This window comes from Penicillium verhagenii (genome assembly GCF_028828195.1).
Source record: "Penicillium verhagenii strain IBT 33310 chromosome Unknown utg000004l_segment0_segment0, whole genome shotgun sequence".
In the NCBI taxonomy this organism is placed as follows: domain Eukaryota; kingdom Fungi; phylum Ascomycota; class Eurotiomycetes; order Eurotiales; family Aspergillaceae; genus Penicillium; species Penicillium verhagenii.
Window position 1 is genome coordinate 1,638,993 of NW_026643168.1, and position 19,309 is coordinate 1,658,301.

The 19,309-nt window shown below is 48.3% G+C and overlaps 8 protein-coding genes across 8 annotated transcripts; 5 read left to right on the forward strand and 3 right to left on the reverse strand.

The window, feature by feature from the left end:
- Positions 1-241: 241 nt before the first annotated feature.
- N7466_003520 (uncharacterized protein) lies at positions 242-1,989 on the forward strand (the record flags this gene model as incomplete). The annotated part of the gene is made up of 6 exons (XM_057162917.1): positions 242-409; positions 474-732; positions 790-1,463; positions 1,525-1,590; positions 1,647-1,732; positions 1,788-1,989. 6 exons carry the CDS (start codon positions 242-244, stop codon positions 1,987-1,989), a joined length of 1,455 nt encoding a protein of 484 aa, XP_057024032.1.
- A 338-nt stretch (positions 1,990-2,327) lies between these two features.
- N7466_003521 (uncharacterized protein) lies at positions 2,328-3,489 on the forward strand (the record flags this gene model as incomplete). The annotated part of the gene is made up of 3 exons (XM_057162918.1): positions 2,328-2,840; positions 2,910-3,135; positions 3,191-3,489. The coding sequence occupies 3 exons, from the start codon at positions 2,328-2,330 to the stop codon at positions 3,487-3,489; spliced, it is 1,038 nt and encodes a 345-aa protein (XP_057024033.1).
- A 484-nt stretch (positions 3,490-3,973) lies between these two features.
- N7466_003522 (uncharacterized protein) lies at positions 3,974-4,582 on the forward strand (the record flags this gene model as incomplete). Its single annotated transcript, XM_057162919.1, has 1 exon — positions 3,974-4,582. The coding sequence occupies one exon, from the start codon at positions 3,974-3,976 to the stop codon at positions 4,580-4,582; it is 609 nt and encodes a 202-aa protein (XP_057024034.1).
- A 2,605-nt stretch (positions 4,583-7,187) lies between these two features.
- Positions 7,188-9,292, reverse strand: N7466_003523 (tetratricopeptide repeat protein; the record flags this gene model as incomplete). Its single annotated transcript, XM_057162920.1, is given in 4 exon segments — positions 7,188-7,201; positions 7,218-8,668; positions 8,738-8,960; positions 9,019-9,292. The coding sequence occupies 4 exon segments, from the start codon at positions 9,290-9,292 to the stop codon at positions 7,188-7,190; spliced, it is 1,962 nt and encodes a 653-aa protein (XP_057024035.1).
- Positions 9,293-11,381: 2,089 nt separating this feature from the next.
- N7466_003524 (Synaptobrevin) lies at positions 11,382-13,066 on the forward strand (the record flags this gene model as incomplete). Its single annotated transcript, XM_057162921.1, has 2 exons — positions 11,382-12,782; positions 12,839-13,066. The coding sequence occupies 2 exons, from the start codon at positions 11,382-11,384 to the stop codon at positions 13,064-13,066; spliced, it is 1,629 nt and encodes a 542-aa protein (XP_057024036.1).
- A 370-nt stretch (positions 13,067-13,436) lies between these two features.
- On the reverse strand, positions 13,437-14,592 carry N7466_003525 (alpha/beta hydrolase; the record flags this gene model as incomplete). Its single annotated transcript, XM_057162922.1, has 3 exons — positions 13,437-13,504; positions 13,552-14,220; positions 14,298-14,592. The coding sequence occupies 3 exons, from the start codon at positions 14,590-14,592 to the stop codon at positions 13,437-13,439; spliced, it is 1,032 nt and encodes a 343-aa protein (XP_057024037.1).
- Positions 14,593-14,889: 297 nt separating this feature from the next.
- On the forward strand, positions 14,890-16,182 carry N7466_003526 (FAD-dependent oxidoreductase; the record flags this gene model as incomplete). Its single annotated transcript, XM_057162923.1, has 2 exons — positions 14,890-15,865; positions 15,941-16,182. The coding sequence occupies 2 exons, from the start codon at positions 14,890-14,892 to the stop codon at positions 16,180-16,182; spliced, it is 1,218 nt and encodes a 405-aa protein (XP_057024038.1).
- A 310-nt stretch (positions 16,183-16,492) lies between these two features.
- N7466_003527 (glycoside hydrolase family 72 protein) lies at positions 16,493-18,376 on the reverse strand (the record flags this gene model as incomplete). The annotated part of the gene is made up of 5 exons (XM_057162924.1): positions 16,493-17,205; positions 17,296-18,024; positions 18,105-18,130; positions 18,203-18,240; positions 18,302-18,376. 5 exons carry the CDS (start codon positions 18,374-18,376, stop codon positions 16,493-16,495), a joined length of 1,581 nt encoding a protein of 526 aa, XP_057024039.1.
- Positions 18,377-19,309: the final 933 nt, after the last annotated feature.

Consider the following 19,309-nt stretch of genomic DNA (forward strand, 5'->3'; position numbering starts at 1 on the left):
ATGACTTGGCTGACTTGGCTGAGTTCCACTGCGGATCTTTACCCAAACCCGATTCGCCTCAGTGGATGTGGAGTCGTGGACACCAACACAATCAATTCCCGGGGAAGCTTCGACGTTTCGTTATCTTGGTCGGGCTCGTATCAGTGCCCCTTGTTCTCAAAAACGTTAAAATGCCAGCCAAAATCATGGAATATCTCCCCCCTTTGATCGCTCCAAGTCAACTATTCTTTGCAATTGCATTATGGAGAAGAAAGACGCGGTCGCGATGAAGCTGGATGAGGGTGAAGATTATGCTTTGGGCAGTCTGACGGCTGATGACAAGAAACTTGTCCGCAAGATTGATGCGCATATCTTGCCCATTATGTTCTTGACTTATTTCCTGCAGATGATTGACAAGATTTCTATCAATGTATGTGTGATATCGTGACCTTGTCAAAATAGGACGGCGACCGATGGCTAACATTTGAAACTAGTATGCAAATGTGATGGGGTTCCAGGATGACTTGGGTATGACTGGGAATGACTTCTCGTGGCTGGCAACGGCGTTTTTCATTGCCTATGCATTTGCGGAAATCCCACAAGGAGCTTTACTTCAGCGATTCCCCGTGACGAAAGTACTTGGAACAAATGTCTTTTGTTGGGGAATTATTCTATGTTGTTCATCCGCGACTAAGAATTTCGCTGGTATGATTGCATTGCGTACTCTTCTTGGTCTTATGGAAGCAGTCATTGGTATCTCTCCCCTTTGATCCTTTTTCTCTCTGGGAAAGTCCTAAATACATATCACAGCGCCCTCTCTCACCATTTACACAAGCATGTGGTATACTAGAGCAGAATCCACTCCCCGCTATGGATTCTGGTACTGTGGACTAGGTGCCGGACAAATCATCGGAGGACTGATATCATTCGCTGCACAACATGCGCCCGCCAATCTATCGTTCGGCGGGTGGCGCATCATGTTTGTGGTCATTGGCGCCGTCAATGTCCTGGTCTCGCTACTTGTTCTCTTCGTGCTGCCCGAGACGCCCGACAAGGCCAAGTTTCTCACCGAATCGGAGAAACAGAGAATTGCTCAGCGACTGCAGAGTGATCAGGCTGGCGTGGGTGCTAAGACCTTTCGCTGGCGCTCTGTGCTGGAAGCATTTGCGGATCTCCAGACGTGGTTGCTGGTTCTTTTGACTATCTTGATTACTATCCCGAGTGGAGTGATTACTACATTTTCATCAATTCTGATAAAAGGCTTCGGATATGACAGCAAGGAGAGTGCTTTGCTCAATATGCCTTCTGGAATTGTGAGCATTGTATCCACGATGGTCTCTACTTATGCGATTGCCAAGGGATTTTCTCGCTGGTTGGCTATTGATCTTTTGCTCATCCCAACACTGATCGGATCTGGTTTGATGTCCTTCCTGCCATCATCTAATAGAGGGGGGTGTCTGGCAGGTATATACTTGGTGAATACGGTAAGTTTTACTCCCTTGGGTCATGTCCTGCTTCTGATCTTTACTCACGACTTGAACATAGACGGTCGCCCCGCTCGCGCTGATTTATGCTTGGACTGGCGCCAACTACAAAGGATATACGATGAAAGTTCGTTGCCGATGACCTTCCCCTTGATATATATTCTAACGTTAACCGTGGGACAGGTTGCTGGTACTGCAATCATCTCAGCTGGATTCAGCATTGCAAACATCATTGGTCCGCAGACCTTCCAGGCGAAGGATGCCCCTCGGTAAATTACCACAATCCTTTCTTCTGCTCAACAAACATTACTCACACAATAGCAGGTATATTCCCGCCAAGATAACTTTGGTCGCCGTCAATGCTGCGGCAATCGTCATTTCCACGACTCTAAGGCTTATGTATGGCCGTCGTAATTCTCGTGCAGATCGCTTGGGAACAGCTGCACGTAGCTCGATGGAAGCTCGTCTGGCGAATGCACAAACAGCAGAGGATGTTCATGATGAGACATTCCGTTATGTGTATTGATTCGGGTCTTTCACCCACAGCTAGTTAAATGTGATTGTTAGCACTTGGAAATTCATGCGATAAATTTAAACCGGATTATTATAGTACTGAACGAAACTTCGTCCGTGAAATCTAGAACAGAGAGAGAAAAATGGCCAACATTTGACAGTGGGGATCGGGGTTGATTCCGCAGGGCATGCGAGTATCTATCCGACGGCGGCGCATTCGGCTCCGAAACCCCCCAAATATCATAGATTGACTACAAAAATTATTCAAACTATTTAATATCCTACCACACGTGCAAGGTTTGAAAATCCACCATTGTATCTACCCAACCATACCCTTTCAACATTGTCACCATGGCCCCCATCGACGCTGGATCCTTGGTGCTCGTTACAGGCGGAAACGGATTCATCGCCGCCCACTGCATCGCCAATCTCCTGCAATCCGACCACCAGGTCCGAGCGACCGTTCGTTCGACCGAAAAAGCAGAGGCAACCCGGACCGCTCTTCAGGAAGCAGGGGTGAAGCACCTCGCCCGTCTCCAATTTGTAGTCGTCCCAGACCCAACCAATTTTGACGCCTTGGTTGAAGCGCTTCAGGATTGCCAGGCTATTTTGCACCTCGCCTCGGCGTTCAGCTATGATGCTGTTCCGGGTGAATTTGAAGAGAAACTCATGATTCCCGCTCTCAAAGGAACTGAAGCCGTTTGTGAAGCTGCTCGGCGCTGTCCTACTGTTCGGCGCGTGCTCATCATGTCTAGCTTTGCTAGTGTCTATGATGCGAGCTTGGGGTTGCAGCGTGGACGAGTGTACACGGAGAAAGACTGGTGTCCGTTGACGTATGAGGATGGTGTGAATGCCTCGGCTGTTGTAGGTTTCTTTTTTCTTTTTTTTCCCATCCTCGTATATGAATGAATGTTGACTGATTGATACTTCTAGCCAATCGCATATCGTGCCTCGAAGGTTGTCGCTGAGCGCGCAGCTTGGGACTACGTACAGAAAAACACAGTCAACTACCAGCTAGTATCGCTCTGTCCAGGAATGGTGTTTGGAAAAATGATACACCCAATTTCGTCCCTTTCCCAACTCAATGCAAGCAATCAGATAGTGTGGGATGTTCTGAGCGCAGGCAGTGATGCTGATATGCCACCCACAAAAGCGCCCGGTGAGAGTAACTGTTCTCCTTTGGAACGCGTTGCACTCTACTAACGCATACATAGTCTGGATCGATGTTGAAGATCTGGCTGAAACCACTCGCAAAGCTCTCATCTTCCCGGGTACAGGACATGAGCGCTTTTTGGTCACGCAATCATCGTATAACACGCAGGAGATTGCGGATATCGTTCGAGCACAGCTTTCAGATCAAAATAGAGCTCCGGTTGGAGAGCCTGGCAAGCGAATTGCGGATACGCATTACTCTTGTGATTCTTCTAAGGCGAAGGCGCTTCTTGGGGTCGAGTTCAGAGCGCTGAAGGAGTCTATTATTCCTTTGGCGCGTCAGTTGTACTCTATGAACTAGGTCAGCTATTGGTAGCAATCGTAACCTTTGAACCAGGATTGAGAATTTGAAGATTTTTTTGGTACATTTTCCCATATACTTGCATGCTGTTGATTATGGTGTTTTATGGATGTGGTCCTTGCAGAAGTTTTTTTCAGATGATAATCATTCATTCGAACCAATCGGATTTCGTCCATGTGCCATTAGTCCTGACAAGACTCCATTGCCTAGGCCCTATTCTAATATACTGTCGGCCTGATTAAATCGATCGTCGAACCTATAATTCTATGCCAATTTCTCCGTGCTTGAATAATCCCCTTTCGATGAAAAGCTATCTGTGGCATTTCGATTAGTTTCAAAGTCTTGGGCCGTGTGCGGACCGGTCACTGGTCGTCAGAGTTTTATCGAGAACGCACAAAACCAAGAAAAAGGGACCGCATTTTCGGAAGAGTTACTCACCACTTCTGAGAATATCATAGTCTCATACGCCAAAATCACCCTCAAGATGAACCCCGTCAGATTTCAGGAACAGAGTGACTTGAAGCCCGCGATGACTCCCTTTTCGTCGACCATCCCTGACGTCACCCCTGCGTGGATGCAAACCGCACATCCTACGACCGGGGATGTCCTATCTAAAGAGACAATACGCGCTATCGTCATGACGGGCCCAGAGGAAGGCAAAGCCCTCTTCCGGATGTGGCAAGAATCAGCTGATCCTGCTACTGTTGTCCCGATCATCTTGCAGAGAGCCCTCCTGGTCCTGGAGGAACGTCTTCAGAACTTAGAGACGGCCTTAGACCGTACTGGCAACCTGATGCTTCAGCGGGAGCAAGCATTTAACGCCAACAAACACCTGTTGAAACATATGGAACCGATCACCACATACTCGGGCAAGATCAAAGACCGGGCAGCGCACGAATTTATCCGGGATTGCGAACGCTACTTCGGTGACTTGGAGACCTTCTCCGGAGAAAAGATATCAGAGCGATCGAAGATAACCGTCGCTATAAATAAGCTTACGGGTCATGCCGGAAGATGCTGGGGGTCATTTGAGCATGGTGTAACCGCGAACCACTCAAGCCCGATCACCACATTTCAAGAGTTCAAAGAATGAATCGATAAAAATTTCCATGACTATATCGGCGACTATATCGGCGAGGAAAAGATGCGAGCTTCGTTCAACCCCCGTCGACAAGGTCGCAAGTCCATGCAATAGTATATGATACAACTACAACAAGTGGTGACAATGACCATTTCGATCAAAAATCTTGCCCTTGACCGGGAACCACTCGTCAAAACATACATGAGCTGTGCAGAACAGTCAATGGGTCCATTTTGTCATTGGAATGGTTTCGAGTTATTACAAGTGATAAAGGCCGACGATATCGAATCAGGGCGATACTATCTTTGGCCTCTTTTCTGCAGGATAAAACCTTTCGTCAGGAGCAAAGATCACGGTTGGGCTTGAAATTGGCTTCTTCGGTGATGCAACTCCATAGCACAGAATGGCTGACGGATTATTGGGATAAATCCGATATTTCGTTCCTGCGCTCCTCCGACGCGACTGTGGACTTTGATAACCCATTGATCCGACGCAGTTTCGGACCACAAGGAGTTGACATGGCGACTTTATCGAGCACATGTGCAGTCTACCCAGGTGCCAACTCTATACTTGAACTCCTTCCAACTTTTAACACTTGGGGTTGTTCTTTTGGAATTATGGTATCGGAAGGTGTTTGAAGATTTGAAAAATGAGACTGAAAAAAGCATGGTAGTATGGCGGCCGATACCCGCCACCCTATCACCATAACATAATGTCAACTTTCTGACCTGCAGACAGTAAATTACAAGTAATTCCAAATTCATATTCAATTTTTGATTTTGAACTCCATTATGATAGATACAATACGGGCGGGAAACAAGGCAATGAATTCGGAAATTGAAATTGGGATGTGACCCATGGGCCTTCAAAGGGTGGCCTCTATCGGCCGCCATCCATGACGGTATTGCATCTGTTCAATTTGCAAGTCCTGGAACTTCTGCATCCATATTCGCTGCCTCAATCTGCCAATCCTGCAAAGTTTTGCGCCAAGCAACTTTTTCAGCCTCCATATAGTACGGGGATCTTTCCCGTATTTCATTACATTCCATCAAAATATTGATCGCGTCCTCTAAGCGACCACGGTCTCGGTACACCTTGGCCAGATTTGTCATACTGGTTGTTGTATCAGGATGATGCTCGCCAAGAACTTTCCGGCGGCTCTGCCACGCCTGCTCGAAGAGATGCTCGGCGTCCTGCAAGCGGCCACGGTCTTGGTATACCAGGGCCAGGTTTGTCATACTGGTTATTGTAGCAGGATGATACTCGCTAAGACGTTCCCGGTGGCTCTGCCACGCCTGCTCGAAGAGATGCTCGGCGTCCTGTAAGCGGCCACGGTCTCGGTATACTAGGGCCAGGTTTGTTATACTGGTTATTGTAACAGGATGATACTCGCCAAGAACTTTCCGGCGGCTCTGCCACGCCTGCTCGAAGAGATGCTCGGCGTCCTGCAAGCGGCCACGGTCTCGGTACACCTTGGCCAGATTTGTCATACTGGTTGTTGTATCATGATGATGCTCGCCAAGAACTTTCCGGTGGCTCTGCCACGCCTGCTCGAAGAGATGCTCGGCGTCCTGCAAGCGGCCACGGTCTCGGTATACCAGGGCCAGAGAGTCCATGCTTCCTGTTGTATCAGGATGATCCTCGCCAAGAACTGCCTTCCGGCTATCTACCACCTGTATAAACAGCTGCTCGGCATCTTCCAAGTGGCCCCCAGGGTGCTTCTCATAAAATATCGCTAGATTTTCCATGCTTTGTATCGTATCGATGTGATCTTTGCCGAGGCTTTTTTCTTGGATGGTCATCACTCTAACCAATAGCTCTTCGGCCTTGTCCCAGAGGCCCTGGTTCTGATAGTTTAATGCCAAGCTCTCCATACTCCGTCTTGTATCATGGTGATCTACACCAAGACTTGCCTGGACAGACTCCATTACCTGTGTCAATATGCTCTCAGCCTTGGCAAAATCTGACTGCCATGCATATAGACTCGCGAGGCTTTCCATACTTCGCAGGGTGTCGCGATGATCTGAGCTAAGACTTGCTTTTCGAGTCTCTATCACTTGCAGAGATAGAATCTCGGCCTTATCCCATTGATTGCAGACCCCGTAATGGAGTGCTAGTTTCTCCATGCTTGATAGTGTATCGTGATGATCTTCGCCGAGGATTGCCTTGCGAGTTTCTATCACTTCCAGGAATAGGAGCTCGGCCTTGTCCAAGTGGCCTTGGTTCTGATATTGCTCTGCCAGGTTTTTCATACTTTCCAGGGTGTCAGGATGATCTGCACCAAGTTTTGCTTTGCGAGTCTCCATCACCTGCACGCAAAGGCCCTCAGCCTTGTTGAAATGACCTTGTTTCTGGTATAGTCCTGCCAGGTTCTCCATACTTGAAAGTGTGTCCTGGTGATCTGGGCCAAGACTTGCTTTTCGAGCCTCTAATACATGCATGGTGACGCTCTCGGCCTTATCAAATTGATTGTAGACCCGATAAGTCCAGGCTAATTTCTCCATGCTTGATAGGGTATCTTCATGATTTTCGCCGAGGATTGCCTTGCGAGTCCCTATCACTTCCAGTAATAGGATCTCTGCGTTGGCAAAGTGGCCTTGTCTCTCGTATGCCTTTGCTAGGGATTGCATGCTTAACAGCGAATCACCATTATCTAACCCGAAATTTGGCTGCCGAGTTTCGGTCACTGGCATCAATCGACTTTCAGCGTATTGCAAGCGGCTCCGCACATGCTCTAGCAATGCTAGATCTTCTGTGCTTGATAGTGTATCCTTGTGATCTGCGCCCAGGGTCTCTTGACGAATTCTCAAAACTTGTATCAATAGACTTTCAGTCTTCTCTAGGTTGGCTTGCCTCCAATATAGCTTTGCCAGACCCTGTAAGTTTAATACAGAGTCTTCTTTATTTGAGCCCAGATTTTTTGTGTCGTTCAAATCCACAAGTCTGTCCTCCTTGCCCAATGGTTCCTCGGTCATGTCGTCATTTTTTGCCCCGATCCCTCCTATGGGCAGAACAAATGTGGAGTCCAAACGAGGACTCGGAGTTCGTTCCACGGGGAGGGAGTCTTGGCTTGGTGTAGATCTCAAAGATTGATGATCTTCATCGTCAAATGCCAGTGGCCGATTGGATTCATCTGATGCTCCATCGCGAGATATGCCGTCAGCTTCTTTTGAATCTAGTCGCGGCAAGGCAAAAAGTGAGAGTTGCTGTAAATGCCGAGCTAGATGTTCCTGATAACGTCTCGGATTTGATATCGGGGACTTGGTGCATAAGGGGCACTGCTGTGGAGAAGACACCGCTCTTTCGGATAACTGAACTAACGCTTGTCTTTGTTCTTCGGGCACCGCCTCACCATGGGCTTCTCCAAAGTGTAACAAAATGGATTGTCCAGATTGATAGTTAGTTGAGCACAGATTGCAGAACCATTCGCGCCGATGTTGTTGCCGTTCATGCTCACTCCACTCGGTATAGCTATCGTAAATCTGGTCAGGCTTGATGCAACCTGCGAATGTACAGATATATGGTCGTAAGTCGCTATAAACATGATAATCCCAATCTTGATCCATGTTTTCAAGTTGTATTGTTTGATGACAATATGGGCAAAAGAATGGTATTTTTCCAGCGTCGCTCTCTGGGTGTTGATGTGGCGGTGGGGGCATCAGCGGAATTTGTTGATCGCCAGTCGCCGAGCTTGTTACGGAGAATTTTGTTCGCGCAGAGTCAGATCTTGAATCAATTTCTAGCGGAATGATCGTTGAAACGGTTGTATCCTGTGTCCATTTTGTTGAAATGCTTTGAGGTGCCTTGAAGATTTCTTTATCCTTCGGTAGATCCATCGGCATCTCGATTGCTTTGGCAACAACTATATCAAGATGTCTTGAGATTTTCCCAACGTGTTCCTTGTAATATGCTAAAAGCTGGCGACGCTTGGTGTTTGCTCTTCCAAGCCGTTGGGCAAGCACGCTATCTGTTGAAAGATTGAACTTGTCCGACACATGCTGTATGTCGTAGAATTCAAAATGACTCAGGTCAATTCGGGACGCCCTGGATGTCAGATCGCGGTGCGCAGGGTTCTGAAGGGTCAGAGAGAATTTGTACCTAGATCCACCAATATTTTGTTAACTTTGCTCTTGGGCTATGGGGGCATTCTTTTCAGATACTACCTACAGGCTGCTGATTGTAAATCGTATATCCTGCAGATATTCATCTAGTTCTGAGTGTATGTCGTTTTCTGCTCTTATCTGATCCCAAAATTCATCTGAATCTGAGTCTGAACTCTCTGAGCCCGAATTGATGTCTTCAGGTCGTGATTCAAGAGAAATCTGGCCGATTCCAAGAAGATTCTCATTTGAAGGGGGTTTTGAGAGATTTTGCGATAGAAGAGGAATTGCTTGGAAAAATCAATGACAAATCAAATAAAATAAATTCAGCAGCCTCGGATACCCTACCTGCTTGAATAGCTTCGGAGATGTCGTTGATATGGTTGCAAACCTCTCTATGTAGATCCGGGGCCTCTCGAAGTCGATGATCTAGCGAAAGTCTGTCTGTCGGCTTGCGATGTGCGCCGAAGTTGCCAATCCAGACTCGAAGCCTTCCAAGGTCATCTTGTACTGTCAAACTGGCATCACTTCTTTCATCTGGGATAGAATTCAGCAATTTTTGCAATTTTTCGAGACATTGCTTGAAGAGAGAATTTATCGAGATTCGAGATTCGGCCTCCATTTTCAACAAGGACTTGCGCAAAGACGTTTTCAAATGGAAGAAAACTGTAGATAATAACTCTAGTCAACCCCAGATCGAAGCATAAGTGCAAAAAGATTCTCTGGGGTTCTTAGCTGGAAGTTTCCATTCCTGCATCTCAGCTGAAGCGGGGTAGGTACAGGGGCTGATGTGCGGCGGCCGATAGAGGCCACCCTTACGACACATCCGAATTTCAACTTTTTGACCGGCAGAAAGTAAATTACATACACGAGTAATTCCAAATTCATATTTGTTTTTGAACTCCATTATATGCAGCGCTACATTATATATTGATTGAATCCTTAAACTCCGTTATACGTTGAATCCCTCTACTTCCTTCTATTTTGAATCCTTGAACTTTATTATACATCGCGCTATATTGTATTACTTCTCTTTCTGCAAATTGTCACAACAACTGGCAAGAAAGCACTCTCACCAAGTTGAAAGTACAACACAATACACAGAGAGAACTCGGAACAATTGATTCTGGATGGAGAATCGATACGGAAAACGGAACATAAAAGAAACACGTAACATTGGGGTTAATGAGAGGGAAGGGAGGAAAGTCCCCTCCGTCCGGGCTAAACTAAGAGATGATGCTTAGGTAATAATAGTGTCAGGCACTCAGGCCTCAAAACGGAACACAAGATAATGGTACACATTAAGATCATAACCCTTCTTCCTCCAATCTCCTGGTTTCAATCAATCTTCCCTCTTTTCTTATCCATTACCGTCCCAGTTTCCACCCATATTCTTTATAATCTGTTCTGTCCTGGTTCCGACCGCCATAGGGGCCTGAGCTGTGGAAATTTGGGATCTCGCACATCCCAAATTTCTGACTCTTGCTTACTTCCCCTCATCGGATTTTTCTATATCCTCTTGATCCTCTGATTTATCTTCTTACCTAGGTTCTTTAGCCTCCAAATTTATATCTTGCTTATCTAACATCTCCTCCAGCTGTTAAATTGTCCGTAATTGTGAATCCGCTCTCTGAGTAAGTAGTTAGTATTCGGCTGTTAATTGAATCTGGGCTCGTTCTAGGCACTGAATATCGGTAATAAGGTGATCCATCTGTCTAGCTGGACGAGCCAGCTTTGCCGCTTCCGCAATCTGTGCACGAGGCATGACACCTGGAAGTGTGTCGTGAAGATCCTGTTTATGTTTTGGAACCGGTTTTGTCGTCGATGATACCTTCTTGTTCTTTGTCTTTATATCAGAATCCACAACCTTAACACGGGACCGTTTCGAGGGCGGGGGTCGAGTGCATAACTGCCGCTTTCGTTCTTTCCCCAACGTTGTGAACATATGAGGATGTTCCTGGTACGTCTCGAAGATAGAGTTATTTCATTAGAGTGCCTTCTTCAAATTGGGATGGAGATCTACCGAATCCATCACTGGAAAGTATTTTGATGTCAATAACCCCTCTGAGGTATATACCCTCCAGAATTGCTTCCGGATTGAAGGACGTTGGTAGAAAGAAGCGATCAGGTCTTGAGAGATATCTAGAGGCAGAAATCCTAGTCATATAATCTATTCCTAGGTCCCTTCAAATGTTCTCAAGTCTCTTCTCAAGTCTCTTCTCAAGTCTCTTCTCAAGTCTCCCTTGAGATATTCCTGTATGTGATAAATACAATACGGGCGGGAAACAGGGCGGTGAAGCTAGAAATTGACATTGGGATGTGACCCTTGGCCTCTATCGGCCGCCATAGAGGGGGCTGAATCCTGATGCAGCGCTTAGCGAAGCACATGCAGGCCGTAAGACAATCGCGTCAACTTGTTTTCTGTCAGAGAGGGGTTAGGTTGCCCCCTCTGGGTGTATCTACATTGTGGTGCTTGCTTGCTTCCTTCCTTCCTTTTCCCCTCTCTCCATCCCCCCGAGAGAGATTGTCCATAGCCAATCCAGTTGCTTTTCTCTCTCCGTTCTTTCCTTTTCCTGAGCAGCCAGCGGCTGTATTCCTCCGCTGACATTTTCTCTGTCAGGTTTTTGCTTTGGCTTTCTTCTCACTAGGTTCCTGCTCGTTCTTTGTGTTCACACGCCAGATCCCAAGTCTGGTCCAGAAAATACCTGGCTATGAGTGGCTTCGAGGTAGTTGGAGTGGTCCTAGCGGTCTACCCGATCCTCACCCAAGCCGTTGGTTTCTGCGCTGAAGAGAGCGGACTGGTGAAAGATTTGTTTCGTTATCAACACGTCTTGAAACGCATCGGTCGGGGACTTGCCCGAGAGCAGACCAGCTTCAGCAACTCCTGCCGGCGGTTCATGGAGGATATTGCGAGCCAATGTGAGGTCGAGGAAGAGGCAATTGTTGAAATGATGCAGGATCCGACGGATGATCGATGGCGGGAAGGGGCTCTGATCAAGGAGCATATCTTCCAGCAAAAGTCCGTGCGGCAGTATCTGGATACAGTTGAGGACATGAACGAGGAACTAGGAAAGATCAAAGATTTAATCACAAAATATGGTGATAATGACACTCCCGATAAAAAGTCTCGCCGCCGACAATGGAAAAAGCTCATTCTAGTGCTCAATAAAGATGGAATCACCCAGCACCTTGAAGAGGCTGGCCGGCTGAACAACTTCCTGGCGAGACTTACTGAGCAGAACCAATCTATATTTGCTACACGCCGGATATCGCGACGAAACACCAAGCATTATACGAGGATCCGTGCCCACGCGATCGATCTATACGAAACCCTCCAGTCGAAGTTCCCTGCGTCCCCCAGCTGCAACTGCATGTTGCGCCACGACGTAAACATGAAACTAGAATTCCGCAACGCGAGCATTTCTTCAAAACATATCTACTTTCATACTGTCTTCACCTTCGGCACGGAGTACTGCTCGCCATGGAACTGGCGCGAGCTCGAGATGCAGCCTTGGGAGACGAAGATCGATCACTGCCAGGATGATCACCATACTCGAGTGAAATTCAATATCGACCCACCCTCAGCCTCACAGACCCCCACTTATCAGGATATAAATGACCTATGCGCAATGATTATGGGGCCAATGTCATCATTGGACTGGTTGGGAGCTATCACAAGTGATAAAGGCCGACAACATCGGATCAGGGCGATAGATCACCAACAGCGCCTACCAAGCTTCCAAAGTATAGAGACAATATCCTTGGCCTCTGTTCTGCAGGATAAAGCATTTCGTCAGGAGCAAAGATCACGGTTGGGCTTGAAATTGGCTTCTTCGGTGATGCAACTCCATAGCACAGAATGGCTGACGGATTATTGGGATAAATCCGATATTTCGTTCCTGCGCTCCTCCGACGCGACTGTGGACTTTGATAACCCATTGATCCGACGCAGTTTCGGACCACAAGGAGTTGACATCGCCACTTTATCGAGCAGTCTACCAACTCTATATTTGAACTCCATTCCATGTTTATTCTCCCTTGGCGTTGTTCTTATGGAATTATGGTATCGGAAGGTGTTTGCAGATTTAAAAAATGAGACTGAAAAAAGCATGGTACGTTTGCTTTCATGTTCTTGGTGTTTTCTCCGACCATCCTAACAAATTTTCAGCCACCGGAATTTTCTGATGCCTTGGCAGCTCGACGCTTGGCCAGTGAGATGGACTGTGGTCCGAACTATAAGAATAGTGTGCTGCGGTGTGTCTCTGGGCTAGATGCAGTGTATACATCACTTTCCGAAGACAAGTTCCGAGATGAGGTTGAGGAAAAGATTATATCTCCGCTAGAAGATGATCTGAAGTTTTACTGTAACAAAAGTTCAGTGGAAGATTGCATCTAAATTACGTGTGTTTACATGAGACTTGAGAATACACTTGAGAAGGGACTTGAGAATACACTTAAGAAGGGACTTGAGAGTAGACTTGAGAGTAGACTTGAGAAGAGACTTGAGCAGGGACTTGAGAAGAGACTTGAGAATGGATTATATGACATGACTAGGATCCCTGCCTCTTCTTCTTGCCGGTCAGAAAGTTGAAATTGGGATGTGACCCTTGGGTGGCCTCTATCGGCCGTCATACAAGGTCCAACCGTCCAAGTGTCGTTCCAAGTTCCAACCTAGGTCCACTGGGAGTCCACTTAATCCTCTCAAAGTCCACTAAGTCTTTTGGCGATTTTTGGAAAGTTATGTTATTTGTCGCGATGCCATTTCATCACCGATGCAGTGTATCTCGAATATGATCAGCAGTCAAATCAATGAATTCCTTTGCCTGCCACAAATCTAAAAGCCAGTCAGCAACAATCATAGTCAGAATTCAAAATACTCACATTCATCCATGTGCATAAATGGATGAGGCACGCCCGCAAATCTCTTCTGAACAACCTCATTCCCCCCCTCAACCAATCTCTTCGCATATGCCTCGCCCTCATCACGCAGCGGGTCACATCCAGCAGTATAAATCACCGTCTTAGGCAACCGCGTAAAGTCCGGTGCATTCAGAGCATTAGCATACCACTTCAGCGCCTCGACCTGGGCCTCTCTCGCCGGCGAACCCTCCGCCGCAAGGCTCTGCCACTTCAAAATATCAAACCACTTCAGTCGTCCCCAGTTCAAAGTCGGCGCATGTTCCATCTGCTGCATAGACGGCCATGGTGCTTCGGCCGCGGAACTGTATTTGGAAATATCGTCGATGGTTGGTGTGCCGACTGCGACTAGCCGAAGGGGAATGTTCGCGTCCCGGGCTAGATGGGCGCAGATCAGGGCGATGTTGCCTCCGGCTGAGACGCCGCCAACGGAGATACGGGTCGGGTCGATTTTGAATTCTGCGGCCCCCTTGGAATGGATGTGTTGGAGGGCGGAGAATGAGTCTTGGATTCCGATTGGGAATGCGTGTTCGGGGACTAGTCTGTATGCGATGTCGATTACGCAGACGTTTGCTTTGGCGCAGATGTGTTTGCAGATGTGCGATTCTGTGTCAAGGTCACCGAGGCCCCAGCCTGTTTGTCATTGGGGATCAATATCATTGTTTATTATCGTTGTTGGCAGGTTCTGCTGGTGTAAAGAGTGTTCTTACCTCCGCCGTGGAAATCGATGTGTACTGGCCAAGGGCCTGGGGAATCAGGCTCGTAAACCCGAACTGGGATTAAGTCGCCATTGTGGCCTGCGACTTGGGCGTCATAAATCCGCGCGCAATCTGGTGCTGGGCCTGTGCCGTAGGAGTAGAGGACGGAGTATTTGGTGCGTAATAATGCGAGGTCAATTGGGCCTGAAGGGGTGTTGGCGACGTGTTCGTTGTAGAGCTTCACAAAGACGGGGTCTAAGTGGGGAAGAACTGAGGGGTGAATTGGGTTAAGAGCCTCGTGAGACATGATGAGTCAATGCTTTGGGAAATGTAACAATGAAGCAAAGTGAAGAGGTAGCTATCCAGGTTTATATCCTGTTATTCAAGTTACTCAAGTTATCATCAGGTTACTCAAGTTCTTTTGACGGCGGCCGTCGCATTTTAGCCGACGGGTCGGAAACGAGGATCAACATCACGATAAACCACTTCCCCCGCACGTTATCTATGCGACGGCTCCGATACGAGATGGGGGAAATGAAACAAAAGGCAAATGACACGCTATGTCAATCATGAATATAATCACAAATCATATATGGCAATCAAAATGGACATGAAACCAGTGTTAATCGTTGGAGCCGGGATCGTCGGCCTCACACTTGGTCAAGCCCTCAAGCAGAAAAATATCCCCTTTGAAATTTACGAACGCGATGAGACACCCGATGCGCGCGGACAGGGGTGGGCTATTACACTCCACTGGGCCCTAGAGCATATGTTCAAGATGCTTCCTGCAGAAACCCTCGCGAGAATCCAGGACGTCCAGGTCGATCCCGACGTTGCGCGCCACGACAATGGTAACTTCTTGTTTGTGAATCTAGAGACTGGGGAGCCGAAATATCGCATCCCGCCTAGTAGACGGTGGCGCGTGAATCGAGAGAAGATGCGGAGGGCTTTGTTACAGGGGATTGAAGAGCAGGTTCATTGGGGTCAACGGGCTGTCGGGTTGAAAGTTCCTCAGAATGAAGATCATGTGCAATTGATTTTCGCTAATGAGAAAACTCCCGTAACGGGACGGATGGTAGTTGGCGTTGAAGGAAGTCGATCGATCGTCAGGCAGATACTGCGACCGGATGCATTCGACAATATACCTCTGCCAATCCGTTTCACCGGCGTGGCGGTCGATTTGACGCCAGCAGAGATTGCTCCGCTACGAGACATGGATCCGCTATTGTTCCAGGGATGCCATCCGCCGACGGGGGCATTTTTCTGGTTCTCCATGTTGGAGACGCCACAGGGGAATGGAACGGCGGGTTCGGGTTCCGAGCGATACCGGGCGCAGATATGCATGTCGTGGCCGGTGCAGGATTCAGCGGACGAAGTCGCGGCTACGGATGAGGCGCGACTGGCGAATATGAAACGGCGTGCGGAGGGATTCGTCCCGTTTTTGAAGCAGACTGTGGATCGTATTCCGAGTGGAACTTTGGTCACAGAGATCAAATTGGCGGATTGGGAGTGTCTCACTTGGGATAACCATGGTGGACGAGTAACGCTGGCCGGAGATGCCGCGCATGCGATGACGATGTGTAAGTTCTTTTCTTTGAATCCTGCAAAAAGAGAAAAAAAAATCGAAAACAAAGAGATCGCTAAATAGTCTTTAGATCGCGGGGAAGCGGCGAATCACGGCCTTCTTGATGCATTCCATTTAATGCAAGCTATTGAAAAGCTCCATTTAGGCAACACAACGGCTCAATCGGCAATCGACGAATTTGAGCAGGAGATGAGGACGCGGACGAGTCGGGCTGTGCGGCTCAGTCGGCAGGCATGTTTAGATGCCCACGATTGGAGTCGACTGGATGAGACCTCGGCTATTTTGACCAAGCGAGCAATTGGAGAAGAATAAGAATAATGTATTTCAACCCTGTGATAAAGAAATCAACGAAGCCTATATATTTCAGTAAAGCGCTAAAAAGCGATTCAAGTCCCCGAAAGAAAATAAAATGAAGAGCCGCCAAATGCAATTTGTTATTAAAGCGAGTCAAGAAAAAAGGAGCCATTGTGAACCAAGTGTATATACAACTAGACCTATAACAGCGGGGAGAAAAGAAGCGCCCCGGGAGAAATAGATCAAAAATTTATACCTCAACACATTGGTACAAAAATATAAAACACACGAAAAAGAAGACCTGCCAAGTCCAAATGCCGAGGCAAGTTTACAGAAGAACCATACCAATACCAGTGAACAGGGCAACGGCAGCGTAAGCACCGACCTGGAGGGAGCCAAAGGTGACGCTCTGGTGGACGGTAGTGGCACCAGCAGCGCTCTTGGAGGTAGAGGTGCTGCTGGACGAGCTACCGCTGGAGCCAGCGGTGGCAGTAGCCTCAGTGGTAACGGTACCAGTGCCAGCGGTGCCGGCCTCCTTGATCTGCGAAGAGCAAGTGCCAGTGGCGGCAGTGGTGGCCTTGGTGCTAGCGGAACCGTCGAAGCTGCAGGCAGTGGCGGCCTCGTTCTGGGCGCTGTAGTACTTGTTCAAGGCGAAAGCGAGCTGGTCCTTGACACCACACATGCTGTAGGCACCGTAGACACCGGTGGTGCCGTTGGAGTCGAGACCGCTGCAGTCGGTGTAGCCGCAGACAACTCCGAGGAGCTTTCCGAGCTTGGCGGTGGTCAGGCTGCTGTCGGCGACGCAGGCGGAGGCATCGTAGATGCAGTCGCACAGGTTGGAGTCGGCGGCAGGGGGCAGGGGAGAGGCCATGGCCTCCCAGGCGGTGCTGTCCTCGGTGGGGCAAGACATCAGAGCGGTGTTGGTGGGGGTGTAGGCGCTCTTGCTGGTGCTGGAGGGGTCGGCGCTGTTGATCTGGCTGGAGTAGTACTTGAAGTCGGTCATGGTGCTGACGCTGGTGCTGTCAATGACGGAGACGAGACCTGGGGTATTTGGTTAGTTTATGGGGACTTTGTAAGGGAAACGAAGAAAGGGATTCTATGGAATCAATATCCGGGATTGCCGTCTCTTACCGTAGTCGTTGGTGTTCTGGAAGTACATGTAGACGATACCACCGGACCAGACGGGGGTCATGTTGTCGCCGTAGAGGGCCTCGACCTCGGTGAAGGTACGGGGGGAGACGGAGTTGCAACCATACTCGGCGAAGAAGACGGGGACGGTGTAGTTCTCGAACTGCTTGGTACGGGCCTCGTAGCCGGACTCGGAGTAGGTGGAATCACCGCACCAGGAGTAGATGTTGTATCCGTAGAAGTCGACAATCTCATCGGAAGATTCACAGTCCAGGTAGTCAGCAAGATCGACACGGATGGCGGAGACATCAGCAGTGGCGTATCCGACACCCATGGCACGGTAGTCCATATCCTTGATGTACTTCTTCATGTCACGAACGGCAGCCTTGGCGTAAGCCATGCCATCAGTGGTAGCGACGGAGTTGGCGATCTCATTGCCGGCAAAGAAACCGATGGTGTTGTTGTACTGGGAAAGCTCATCAATGACGGAGGTGTAACGCTCGTAGAGGGCGACGTTCCACTCGGGGTCGTCACGGTCAATGGCCTCGCTGGTGCTGGACAGATCGGAGACGACGTAGATACCAGCATCAGCCAGCAAAGCCATACACTCGGAGTGGTCGGCAGTGGGGTCGATGTAGTAAGTACGGATCACGTTGGTGCGCAGCTCCTGCATGTAGGGGATATCACGCTTGCAAAGAGTGGCATCAATCAAAGGATCCACAGTTTGGGAGTCTATATTGATGATGTTAGGTGTGAATTCATGTGGGGGGGTTTTACAATCAGATAACGGGGTGGGGGAAGGGAATGCCTACACTGGTAGGCAACACCACGCATGAAGCTGTGATTAGGGGGGTCAGCTTGGTTTCTTTGGAACACTTGATTCTTAAAGATGGTTGAGGGGGTTACTCACAATTGAGTCTCATTGCTGGAGTAGTAGAATTTGGTTCCCTATCGTTCCGGGTCAACATCGAGGACCTTTCCTTCAGAGTGATTCCTGGAGGATTTTTACCTTGATGACAATAGGGTCCAGGCTGGCCATGGCGGCGCCGGCCATGGTCGCCAGCGACAGAATAGACAGCTTCATGTTGTATACAGTATACGGAGTTGACCGTTTAAAAATCGAGAAATATAGCGAATGGATCGGAAGAAAACCTCCTGTTCAACGAAAAGAGAAAAAAGGGAAAAAATAAAAGACGAAAGGGAGCTAATAGAGAAAGAGACGAGGATAGGAACGAGTGATATCCAGGTCAAGATGGAGAAAGGAAGAAAAGCCACAGGGAAGAGAGAATTGGAGACAAAGCAAAGTCGTGGCTTGCCCATCGGCCCTTAATACCCTCTGGCTATTTTTGATCAACATGATTTGTTCGCCCCCCCTGACCCCTAAATGGAGTCGCAAGTGGTTTCTGAATGGGGGGACGCGTACCATCTGACCCAACCTTGGCCTCCACCAGTGATTTCCTTAGGGGATGCTGGGGATGTCACTTTTTCCCGGAGATGATATGGACCGCGTCAACCAACGTTTAGGGCTGGTTTCTAGACTCAATCGGTCTTAAATCGGTTCACAGGCCCCGAATGGCGATTCTCAGCCAATCATCTGGGACCCACTAACTCAAAGTAACTTGGCTTTCTGCAGTCTAACACCCAGTTAGACCCAAGTGCTTCATTAGTGCGTCCATGGCCCACTAGGCCAGCGAGCAAAGTGGCTCTTTAGGTGAGAAAATGGGATTTATTGAGAGATGAGGAGATGAGGAGATGAGGGGCGGCAAAAATTATAATACGAACCCCATCTGCACATTAAGACATTCTCCATTTATAAAAATAAGTCACCAGGTAGATCCGGAATAATTCAACTATTCAGAGACATTTGCTGTTCGGTTGGATAAGATTTTACAAGATTTTTTTTTTTTCTTCTCTCTGTGCAAGTGGGAAAAATGAAAAAAAGTCGAGGCTTACGCGGTAGTGGGGCTGCTTTTGCTTTGGATGGCGTCGGCAAGTGCGTATTCGTTTGATTTTTCAT